Here is a 12,438-nt window from a genome sequence, read left to right on the forward strand (position 1 = left end):
ATTTAAGACAAGGGAGAAGAATTATATGTTGATTCAAGAATTTTAGTGAAGAACTAGGGTTTCTACGTTAAATCTGAAGCTAGATTCATCTGAGTTTGAAGTTGTTTGGAGTCGATTAAGTTTATGAGGTTGATGATTGATGAGAATTAAGAGGGGTTGTTGTTGAATTATCGATTGGAGACTATTCTGACGGAGAATCATGAAACCGGGTAAATTAGGGTTCTTCAATTTGAATTTGTTTTCTTGTAAAATTTGATAATAGTTGATGGATGTTAGATGGGTCTGTCTACATTGAAGATGAATCTATTATATGGAGCTTCAATTTCAGTTTTATTGTGAATTTAAGATACTTATGATCAGTAGAGATTGGTGTTGTCTGGAATTAGTTGAAGTGATAATGATGTTGTTGGAGGGTGAATGAATCGAACTGAGATTTGTTGGTGGTGATGGTTGTTAAGTTCTGAACTGCAGGTGGTGGTGTTAGTTGAGATAGTGGTGGAGCTGTAATTGTAGTTGTAAGTTGAACTACAAAGGTTCTATGGTGAAATAGGAGTTATAGATGATGTTATTATTGAGATTCAGACTAGGTGTGTGTGAAGAGTTGTTAGGATTGGTGGTATTGATGCTGTTGTGAGTGTTGCAGGTGGTGATGGAGTTATCTGTGTAGGTGGAGTTGATAAAAGAGATTGGTGTTGGTGGTTTTGTTTGTGGCAGTGGTGATGCTAAGGCATAGGATGTGGTATTGTTTGTGTTCGAGATTGTGGAAATGAAATCAAGTATGTAATGGTTGTATAAGTTACATGATATGGAAGTAGTGGGGGAGTTGATGAGAATGATGGATCTGTGGTGTTGAAAGATTATGTGGTTATTAGTCTGGTGGTAGTTTCAGTGAGAGAATGAAATTAATAAAATGTATGGAGTTCCAGTTCATAGAGTTGGTGATGTGGTCTATAGAACTGAAATTGCAGGTGGAGATGTCATGGATAGTTAGATGAGATAGCAACGGTTGGTGCTGGTGATGTGAATGGCATGTGTGGAAATACAAGAGCTGTTGTTGGGTTATGCTGAATGTGAAGATGGGGTTGGGAAGAATTGATTTGTTATGAGAAAGGGTTTATAATGGGAGTTGTAGTACTGTTACGGCAGTGATCTTAGTAAGATCCTGCAATGCAGATCAAGGTAAAGTTAGTTTACTTTCGTGATTGAGTTGTGAAGTTTATTTAAGATAAATGTTTGAATCACTGTTGTTTTGTTTAGTGAAAATGTTGCACCAAATCTGATAGAATGGAAATCTATTGTTAGATTTAAGACCTATAAGTCATCCCAGTCAGTTTAGCTGACTCAATTTTTTTAGCTGACTTAGTGTGACTGACTGAGTTAACTCAGTCTAGATCAGTTTCAACTCATTGAGTTGACTCGTGTGACCATTTACCAGGACATTGACTTGACTTTGGACGTTGAACGTTAGTTGATTTCATTGACCGTTTGTTTGACTGTTAACTGACCCTAGTGGACCAGGCCTTGTGTAATGGGCTTATTTAGTGGATTTGAGCTTATGATTAGTTATCCTATTTTTATGTTTTGGACCTCTTGTGGACTGAATTAGTATTTGGATTATTCTACAAAGTTGTAGATATTCATAAGACTTAGATAATGGACTATAAAACCAACCTAATTGAACTAGTAAATCTTTAGATATGCAAGAGATGGATAATGAAGATGTGCAGAACCATAATAGGCTTAGAAAAATTAAAGTAATTCACTTAGCCTATAACTAGAGAATTGTATGAGTTTATATTATGAGCCTTGTGTGAGCCTTTTGGCTAGATTCTTAGATTCTTGTGTGATTAACAGTTAGTTATTAACAACGATCGATTCAAAGAACGAACCAGTGGATCGTGGATCTCGAGGTAGGTGTGGCTTGTCGTCAAAAGAGGTGGGAGTACATTTGAATCTTTGGTAACCATTATTGTTTTCCTTTACAAAAGTTTATGTTTAACAAATTCATGTATTTCTGTCTGTGCGTTCCATGCATTGTCTAATTTGTTTTACGATAATTCAGTTGAGTTTGTTAATATTTCCATGGATTGGAAGGGACCTGTAATGTGTTGTGGTCGATATGAATTGTTATGGGAAGTGATCTGTAATAATTGCGAGGAAAAATCATAGCAACAGCTCTAATTTTGATAGTTCTTTTGTGTTTTGTTGTTGATGGAATAATTGCAGGAGATCATCATTGTTGTACTAAGAACCCACCGGCTCTTATTTCAAGTTCAGGTTATGGACATGTCGAAGAAATTGGAGGTCTGAAGGCTTATGTTTCGGGTTCTTTGGACTCAAAACTCAGAATTCTTCTTATTTCTGACTTTTTTGGTAACTACTCACTTTGGTTAATTTTCTTGTCCTTTTAATCTCTAAAACATGCTACTTCCATTACTATTTTGTGTATGAGCTTCAAATAAATGTGTTAATATTGACATGGGTTTTGGTTTTAATAGTGTTACTATTGTTTGGTTTACATGGTTTGGTTGAATTCATTAGCTATTAAAAGTGATGCTTTAATATTTATATGTTGCTGTTGGTATATGTGGTTGAATTTTACAAATTTTATTTGGTCCTTTTAAATTAGACCTTTAACCTCTTAATTATTTGATTTTTCATTGCGCAAAAACTTAGTTTCAGTCACAATATTTGCCACTCCAATTTGGTTCACAAGTTATCTTCTTGTACTATCCCTTTTTGAAAGTTCCCTCCTACCAAATAGTGGGAGTAGAATATGATAGATTGAACTGAGCAGCTCAGTTGGCCTCACGGTTCTCCGCTTCTTTATTCCTTTATTTTTTCGTCTATGTTTGAAGGGATATCCCGTTATATGTAAATATGCCTTACATAGCCATCTGCTTTTCATTTTTTGATTCTCTAAATTGTTTGCATTTGTGGAGATAAAGGTGATTCATTTCCATTAGGCTTTGTCGAATTGCTTTTCTCAACTTTGTTTTGCAGGATATGAAGCACCTAATTTGAGGTATACCGAATTCCTTCACTCGCTTTTACAACTAGTGGTCTATGGATATGAAAGTCAGTGTTTGAAAACTGGAAAATACCATAAATGCTAGTGTATATATTATTACTGCAACACAGTTCCTCATGGGATTATAGCCTGAAATTTATTTCCTTCTCAGATTCAGTACATATCACATGTTTGATCTAGGAATTTAGGAGTGTGTTCTTTACAAAGTATATTCATACTACTTGCAGTAACAGTTTACGAAATTTTCTTAAATATTTTCTTGATGAATCGTATCATTTTGTATACCAAATCTAATCATAGTGTTGCTTTACATAAAAGAAAACTGGCCGACAAAGTTGCAGCAGCTGGATATTATGTTGTAGTTCCAGATTTCTTCCATGGGGATCCTTTTACTCCTAGCGAGGATGTACTAGTCTGGCTTCAATCTCATGGAACGGTTAGTTCGTTTCAGAAAATTCATATATTCACTGGATCAACAATGTATTGAAATTTTTGTTTTTTTAAAATTTGCAGGATAAGGGAGCTGTAGAAGCTAAACAAGTTATTAAAGCTCTAAAATATAAGGGAATTTCCGCCGTTGGAGCTGCTGGGATGTGCTGGGGTGGTAAGTGTGCTGTTTTTACATTTACATGAACGTTTTCAGTATTTTGGTGTTATTAGGCAGCTAAAAAAAATTGTATTTTGTTTTCTGGTTTCGTCTCAGGTAAAATTGTCGGAGAACTAGCAAAGTCTGATGATCTCAAAGCTATCCTAATGATGCACCCGTCACGTGTTACCATTGAAGATATCAAAGGTACGTAAAAGTCACGACTTGGCTTCTTCTTAGAACTCCAGTTAATCGTGTCATTGATGAGTTTCTGCTTCTGATTGTTTCTGAAGATGTTTCTCTCATACTACCTCAGTTTAAAAAATAGGCAGGTTTCATGTACAAATTACACATAAAACCAGCTTATTATTTTGAAACGGAGGACGTATGTTTTAGTAGCTATACTGAACAACTATGAGCAGTATTAATTTTACAAATAACATGAACTGAACTGCCAATCTTTCAGAAATCAAGGTGCCCATTTCAATTCTAGGAGTTTTGTTGGATTAATTTGATTTTCAAGTGAATAGGGGTAATCGGATTTTTGTTTTGACCGATCAAAACCATTTTTGACCGGTCAAAACCACTATATTTTGACGTCACAAAAATTTCGCAACTGCTTCAAACTGTTGCGTCCATCTAATATCGCAACTGTTCAAACTGTTGCGAACTTTTAACGTTGCAACATTAAAACTGTGAAAATTCGCAACATCGACTTTCGTAACAGTTAAAAAATGTAGCGACCCCACTTTGCAATTGCCACCTACCGTTGCTAAACACTAAATTTGGTGTAGTGTCATATTTATGCATCCCTTACTGAAAGCCATCATAAAAAGGGACCCTCAGCGGATAGGTCTTATCATTGCCCCTAGCTTATCTCTCTGAGAGTTGTTCACGACATGCGTTGCCTCTTGCATTTTCATGCGAATTAGGGTGCATGTCGTGGATTCTCAGCCTTCCTAGGCGAAGGTTTTAAGTTTTCCTAGAAACTACTTATTTCATGAATCTTATTTGCCTCCTAACGTGAGGTCTTACTTTGCTCTTGTGAAATTTATATTCATGATACGATTTATCGAAGTTTATGGGAATTTCAATGTTATTCTTTTGAAATTTGATACATTATCAATTGAATTAAGCACATTCATCTGGTTTATATCGCTCTTCCTCTATTATTAGTGTTCTTCTTCCATGCGAATGTGCTCAAACTGGTATCTTTTCAATTCTTTCATCTTCACTTCGTTCCTGACAACAAATAGAAGACAAAGCAGTAGCTGACAACAAATAGACCATATATTCCAAATCAAACCACGAAGTCACATTTTCCCGTCTCAAGTTATAGAGTACATAGATTTTGGTTGCAATTTAGGATTTGTTAGTTCCTCAATATTCCATAAATACGTATAACATATTGTTAACATGAACGAGCAAAAAATGGATGAAGATTCTCTATAAAATGCTGAAAGTACTTGGAATAATAAGATATCTAGAAATTCCCGTCTTTAAATTCAATTCAGGCTTGTTGTACTGTCTTGTACTCTTGTTTATGATGCATGGAGGTGTGGAAGACATCAAAAGATGTAAACCCTTTACTTCTGCTACCTGAAATTTGCAGTAAGTAGTATGTCATCAAGCTAGAGCAAAAGATGTAAACCCACCATGAAACTATACCGCTACTCTGGACATAATTTCTCTACTAGGGTTTCTCTTTCTGTGTTCCGAATCTTCCGACTGTAGAGGGAACTAATTTCTCTGGATGGAAGAAATTTGGAGAACAGAAAATAGAAAACGGGATTAGAAAAAAAAGTAGAAAAAAACTGAATTAGTGGGGAAAATGGGGTGTGCCTTCTCGAATCTTCTTTCCACCATTACAGTGTGCAGTGGGGAATATGGAGATTGAGATTAACCACCACACCACGATTTTTCTCCCAAGAAGGGAAAGACAAGATAAAACTTTGTCCTTAGACACGTGTATTTGAACGACAAGTTAAATTACACCTTTAATTATCTAGACACGCGTCATACAATATTCCGAGACCATAAAAATATCGACGAACTTGGAGACACGGCTAACACAGATCCCGGGACTAAAGACATGATGAATGGTCACGGGATTTCAGTACACCGTGTCCAACGGACATTTAGTCACGGTTATAGCTTAAACTGTGACAATGACAACCGTGACCGTAATCCCTTATTCTACTAGTGATCATTCGGTTTGGATGATGATCTAGCTATAGAAGCGAGTAAAGCATGTCAATTCTTTATCTTAAAACTCTTTCGAATCCTCCATGAAAAGGAAAAAAACTATTCAATGCACTCAAATTCTTTTTGAAGCTTTTCTTTGTGAGTAGCTTAGGCACAAAATCAAAAGATAACAGAAGAAGTTGCTTCGGTGCTTAGTATTGGTGTTGATCTCAATACAATGCTGACTGAAAAGTTTGTTTATTTTTTTTCAGATCGTAACAAAAGAAATATGAGAGAGTTTGGAATATAATACTTTTGAGTTTCCGTTTAGCTCTGAAAAGATGGTAACTACATTGCGCGCAGGGGCAGAGTATGCTGGAGTTCCTGTACAAAACTGTTTGCTTATTGTTGGAGGCCAATCTGGTGTATCTGAATCTTAATGCATAGTCATGCCATGTATCGTTCTACGGAGCGGGTCAGTGATTTCTTATATGCATAAACATACATTACACGTTTATTATACAATTTAAAATTATAATGCCATCTCTTGTTGTTTTTAGTTTCAAATTTTATGTCTAGACTGCGTATTTATTCACATTACACAAGTAGGATGCATCTGAATTACACTAGACAGATGCATGAGTATCTTATAATCACACATGCTAAAATGAACAAACCTTGTAATCAAAAAATTACGCATCCAGTTACACAAGATTTATGGATGTGTAACTGCTATTTACACATGCTAATTGGATATGTAACTATAAATTACACATGCTAATTGAATGTGTAATTGTGAGTTCCACATGTATGTAGATGTGTATCTGTTGCATATGCTTATACTTTGGTGTGTTTGATGAGCACTTGTTTTGAGTTTACAAAAAATTTGAATTCTTGCAGCAAAGTTTTTTCTTAAGCTCTGGTTTTTAATTACTTGATTTCACATCTCCTTATGATAGAATGTGATTTCGTGTAGGTGAAACTGAATATACATTGTTATATGTACTGTTAATTTTAATATTATAAATATTGATTTCTTTTTGTTATATTTCAGGTTTCAGATAACTTCATAAAAGATAATTGGTTAAATGTGATAATGGTCTCGCTGGAATTGAAGTTGACGCTGAATAAACAAATCAGATGCATATGTAACTATCAATTACACTAGATAGATGCATATGTAACTCTCAATCACACTAGACATATGCATGTGTAATTTCTAGTTACACATGCTAAAAATTATTGTAAATGGATATTAAAGTAATACATGTATTTTTTGTATGCGTTCTTTTTGACGTCTATTTTTTTGATGTGTAACTTTGCATTACACATGGCATAAAGATGTGTAACTTCTGGATACACATGTCATATGCATGTATAACTTCTGTTTACACATTCACATATACTTTAATAATTTTGGGCCTAAATTTAATAATTTTGGGCTTAAATTTAAATTTTATTTAATTTGGGGCTTGACAATATATAAAAGGGCATGGATGTCTTTTAATAATTCGGGGCCTAGATTTAAATTTATTTTAATTAAGATCCTCATATTATGGGTTATCCATGGGTGGTGTTTTAGCCTAATTTTCCCGATAGTCTACTCCCAAATAAAGAAAAAAATAAGGTACCGGCTCATTTTCTTACAGGGGACAAAGCCAGGAACCATACCTAAGAATGATTGTCATGAGATTTGGCTTGAGTCAGAAACCTACAAGTTCAATAATTCTAGATTAATTGACCCTGGGAAATCTCGTAACTAGATCTGTTAAGTATAGCATTCAGTCAAGTCAAAGTTATGTTGACCTTACAGACAAGTCAGTCCTGTAATGATAATACAAATAAATACTCTCAGACAGCCTGTATTGTTTTTAACAATTCATTCAATAACCCTAAATTTTTTACAAACCAGCTCAATATCTTTTACAATAATCTTTTACAGCTGATTAAGATCTAAATCTTTCATAGACTAATCTTTCATATACAGTTTTTCATAAAAAGTTTTACATCAAGATCTTCAAGATTCTAATTCTTTGATCAGGAAGTTGCAATTTTATGGTTAGAAGAAGCAATCGTATCAATCCAGTACCAGAAGTTTCAATTGTATCAATGTCTTCCACTGCATCAACGTCTGATAACGGTAATTTTACACTTACTTTCACTAACATCACTAACTTTGTTTCTCTTAAGTTATATAATACAAATTTTATTCTATGGCGCGACCAATTTGAGTCTATCTTGATTACAACTGATTTGTATGGTCAGGTTAATGGAGAGATTCCAATGCCAGGGGAGAAAATTATGATTAATGGTGTTCTTAGTTTAAACCCAAAATGGGTTCAATGGAGAAAAATGGATCGATTTGTTGTTAGTTGTCTAAAAGCTACATTCACATCTACAATTTTTGGGGATGTTCTTGGACTAACTACATCAAGAGAAATATGGGAATTTCTTGAGTCATGTTTTCAAACTCAATATAGAGCAAGAAAGAATATGTTGAGAGCAAAATTATTTGGAATCAGGAGAGGAAATTTAAACATTCTAGTGTATTTACAGAAAATTAAGTCCATAGCAGATTCCCTAGATGCCATTGGAGAGAAAGTTAGTGATTCTAATCTTATAATGCATGTTTTGAATGTTTGGGTAGGGAGTATGATACTTTTCTTATCTCAGCTCAAAACAAAGATAATCCTTATACTTTTAGTGAGTTGAAAGAAAGACTACTTACCCATGATCAATGGTTATTTGATCAAGACCGTGACATTAATTGAGTTTATGATGGTCAACATAATTCCGGCTTATATGCAAGAATTGGTAATTCTAATTCAGGGAATAGTTATAATGCTAATGGTGGCAAGAAGAAGAATGGTTCAAATTTTCCTTATGGAAGAGGTAATGGGAATAAAAGTGGACAGTATGGAAGTAGTTCTTCTAATATTCAAGGAAATTATGATCCGGGAAGTAGTTCTACCTCAACTGGTGGATCTAGGAGGTTTGATTTACCACAAGTTGATTGCCAAATTTTCAGAAAGAAAGGGAATTATGCAAGCAGGTGCCATTTTCGATATTATCCTCCATCTAATTCTGGTTTTGTTAGTGTTTCTGAGCCTTCACAATCAGCAATTGGGAATTCTACTTCTACTACACCACAAGCTTTTTCAAGCTCTAATATTTGGCTATCAGACTCTGGGGCTTCAGCTCACATGTCAGGTGATGCTTCATTGTTGCAGAATACTTCCTCCTACAAGGGAAAGGACTTAGTTAAAATTGGCAATGGTAAGTCATTACTTATTTCTCTGACTGGTAATTCTAGTTTGCATACTTCAAATGCTAGTTTTCAGTTACAGAATGTTCTCCATGTTCCTGAGATGAAACATAACTTTTTCTCAGTGGGTCAGTTTACATCAGATAACAAGTGTTACTTTAGGCTAGACCCTACAGGATATGAAATAACAGACTTTTCCACTGATGCACTCTTAGCAAAAGGTAGAATGGTTAACAATTTATATCATATTTCTTCTCAAAACTTTCATCATGCTTTTTCTGCTTTACATGGTTCTCCAGAACTTTGGCATTGTAGATTAGGTCATCCTTGTGATAATATTGTTAAACAACTTCATTCGTCTAAACACATTATTTTTAACTCTTCAAAATCCTCTCCATATTTATGCCATTCTTGTGAAATTTCCAAAAGTAAAAGGTTACCTTTTCATTTATCTCCTTCTCATGCTCTTACTCCTTTATCATTGATTCATTGTCATAAATGGGGACCCTCACCAGTTCCTTCTTTACAAGGTTTTAAATACTACATATTGTTCATTGATGATTATAGTAGTTTCGTTGGATATATCCAATGGAACTGAAAACTGATGTTTTAAAGTGTTTTATCCATTTCAAAAACATAACTGAAAATTTGTTTTCTACAAAGATACAATCTTTTCAAACAGATGGTGCTAGTGAACTTGTAAAAGGTGATTTGGGTACTTTTCTTACTTCAAATGGCACTAACATCATAATTTCTTGTCCCAATACTCCTCAGCAAAATGGTCTTGCTGAGAGAAAGCATCGACATATAACTGAAATGGGCAATTCTTTACTTTTTAGTTCTTTTTGTCCTAAATTTTTTTGGTATGATGCTTTCTTAACTGCAACATATCTAATTAACAGAACACCAACTCCAATTCTTCACAATAAATCTCGTTTTGAAGTTCTTCATTCTGTTTTACCTGATTATAGTTTTCTTAAGGTTTTTGGTACTGTATGTTATCCTTTTTAGGGTCATTCAAGATTAGATAAACTTTCTCCAAGTTAGTCAAATGTGTGTTTATAGGTTATAGTGCCTTACGCAAATGGTATAAGTGTTATGATCCAATTTCAAGAAAACTGCATATTTCAAGAAATGTAATCTTTTCAGAACAATACTTTTATTATTCATCTGATTCTTGTCATTCTAGTTCTTCTTCATCTACAATTCCTGCAATTTCTGATTTGTCTTCATCTCCTATTATTACTGATTTACCTTCTCTTTCTGCTCTATCTAGTTCCATTGTCACAAGATCTATGAGAGGTGTTGTAAAACCAAAAACTTTTCCAGATCATGTCATGCATTGTACTGTTAAACATCCTCTTCCAGTTGCTTTTTCATCTTTGTTAGATATTCCATCTGAACCAAAAACCTTTAAGAGTGCAATCAAGATTCCTCAGTGGCAAGTCTCAATGAAAGAGGATCATGTTGCTTTAAAGGATGATGACACTTGGGAATTAGTTAACCAGAACCTCACATGAACATTTTAGGTTGAAAATGGGTCTATAGGATTAAGCTTAAAGCAAATAAAAAAGTTGATAGATTCAAATCCAGATTAGTGGCTTTAGGTTATAATCAACAAGATGGTGTTGATTATGGAGAAACCTTTAGTATTGTAGTTAAATCTACTACAATGAGAATTGTATTGGTCTTAGATGTTTCACAAAACTGGAAAATAAAATAGTTAGATGTATCAAATGCGTTTTTTCATGGATCCTTAAATGAAGATGTTTACATGGCTCAACCACAAGGTTTTGTGGATCCTGAATTTCCAGATTTTGTTTGTCACTTAAAGAAAAGTTTATATGGTTTCAAACAAGCACCAAGAGCTTGTTTTGAGAGGTTTAGTAATTTTTTGGTCAAATTTGGTTTTACAAGATCAGTGAGTGATTATTCAATGTTCATCTATACTTGTTCCTCTGAAATGATGATACTTCTTTTATATGTTGATGACGTTATTCTTACTTTGAATTCTGATGTTGCTATGGATAAGCTAGTTCAATCTTTAAGTGTTGAGTTTGCTACGAAACAATTAGGGGATCTGAGTTATTTTTTGGGTATTGAAGCTCACAGAAATGAAAATTCTTTGGTTCTTACACAAAAGAAATATACTTTAGAATTACTTAAAAAGGAAAATATGCTTGACTGCAAACCTTGTTCTACACCTGTAGTTAAGGAATCCAGAGCTTCTATCTATGATGGTGTTTTGTTAGAAAATGCAGCTGAATATAAGACAATAGTAGGTAATCTTCAGTGTTTAACAAATACTAGACCAGATATTGCTTTTGGAGTTAATTATGTGTCACAATTCATGCATGCACCAACTGATGTTCATTATCATTTAATTAAAAGAATTTTGAGATATTTGAAGGGTACTGTTGGAGTTAGAATTACTCCACACAAAGGTGATATCTCCACAATAAGAGCTTATACAGATTCTGATCGGTATGGATGCCCAGATACAAGAAGGTATACATCTGGTTATGCTATATTTCTGTGAAGTTCTCTCATTTCATGGTCTAGTAAGAAACAACCCACTGTTGCTAGGTCTTCTGCTGAAGCAGAATATAAATGTTTCTCTGTTACTGCATCTGAGTTAGAATGGCTATCTAATGTGTTTAAGGAATTGCAAATCTCAGTTCAACTTCCAATGCAAATGTTTTGTGATAACACTTCATCCCAGGACCCAGCATATAGAAGTTCAGCATCATGTAATAAGGGATTTGGTTGATAAATGTTTTGTGAAGATTCAACATGTTCCTTCTGAAAGTCAGATTGCAGACTTATTCACAAAAGGGTTGTGCTCACCTACTTTTAATTCTTTACATCAACAACTGTTGGAAGATTCTTCAAGTGCTGATGTTGATGTATCTGAGTGTCAGAATTCTTCATGTACTGCTGATGAAGAAGAACTCTCCTCTGACAATGAAGCTGTTTTGTTTTCTGGACTTGCTCTTCGTTCTTCTATTATGTTTTAAATTTTCAGTTGCTGTTATTTTTTGACTGAGTCTGTCAAGTTGAATTCTGTGGACTTGAGGGGGGTGTTAAGTATAGCATTCAGTCAAGTCAAATCTTGTCAAGTCAAAGTTATGTTGACCTTATAGACAAGTCAGTCCTGTAATGATAAAAAAAATAAATACTCTCAGACAGCCTATATTGTTTTTAACAATTCATTCAATAACAAAATACTTTTTCTGTTTCTCATCTTGTCTGATATTTTCTTCTCTGATATTTCCAAGATCCTAGGTTTGAAAGTTAAAAGTTGGAGTCCGCAGTCTCATGAGCGTAAGTATTATACCACACTTATCCAAAAAGGAGTCAGGTGATTTCTCT

At 34.3% G+C, this 12,438-nt stretch overlaps 2 protein-coding genes across 2 annotated transcripts; both read left to right on the plus strand.

The window, feature by feature from the left end:
* Nucleotides 1-910: 910 nt before the first annotated feature.
* Nucleotides 911-4,127, plus strand: LOC113341772 (endo-1,3;1,4-beta-D-glucanase-like). The gene is made up of 7 exons (XM_026586524.1): nt 911-986; nt 2,227-2,373; nt 3,004-3,025; nt 3,350-3,467; nt 3,545-3,635; nt 3,735-3,824; nt 4,084-4,127. The coding sequence occupies exons 1-7, from the start codon at nt 911-913 to the stop codon at nt 4,125-4,127; spliced, it is 588 nt and encodes a 195-aa protein (XP_026442309.1).
* A 6,713-nt stretch (nt 4,128-10,840) lies between these two features.
* On the plus strand, nt 10,841-12,083 carry LOC113341774 (uncharacterized mitochondrial protein AtMg00810-like). Its single transcript, XM_026586525.1, has 3 exons — nt 10,841-11,574; nt 11,629-11,816; nt 11,950-12,083. Exons 1-3 carry the CDS (start codon nt 10,841-10,843, stop codon nt 12,081-12,083), a joined length of 1,056 nt encoding a protein of 351 aa, XP_026442310.1.
* The last annotated feature ends 355 nt before the right edge of the window (nt 12,084-12,438 follow it).

This window comes from Papaver somniferum, unplaced genomic scaffold (assembly GCF_003573695.1).
Source record: "Papaver somniferum cultivar HN1 unplaced genomic scaffold, ASM357369v1 unplaced-scaffold_31, whole genome shotgun sequence".
NCBI classification, from domain to species: Eukaryota; Viridiplantae; Streptophyta; class Magnoliopsida; order Ranunculales; family Papaveraceae; genus Papaver; species Papaver somniferum.

Bases quoted from the DNA above. Each gene is read 5' to 3' on its own strand.
- LOC113341772 (XM_026586524.1), top strand. From the start codon at position 911: ATGTATGGAGTTCCAGTTCATAGAGTTGGTGATGTGGTCTATAGAACT. The intron at 3,026-3,349 runs GTATACCGAATT...TTTACATAAAAG, and splicing joins TATGAAGCACCTAATTTGAG to AAAACTGGCCGACAAAGTTG. The intron at 3,636-3,734 runs GTAAGTGTGCTG...GTTTCGTCTCAG, and splicing joins TGCTGGGATGTGCTGGGGTG to GTAAAATTGTCGGAGAACTA.
- LOC113341774 (XM_026586525.1), top strand. From the start codon at position 10,841: ATGGCTCAACCACAAGGTTTTGTGGATCCTGAATTTCCAGATTTTGTT. The intron at 11,575-11,628 runs GTATACATCTGG...TTCATGGTCTAG, and splicing joins GGATGCCCAGATACAAGAAG to TAAGAAACAACCCACTGTTG. The intron at 11,817-11,949 runs GTAATAAGGGAT...AACTGTTGGAAG, and splicing joins ATATAGAAGTTCAGCATCAT to ATTCTTCAAGTGCTGATGTT.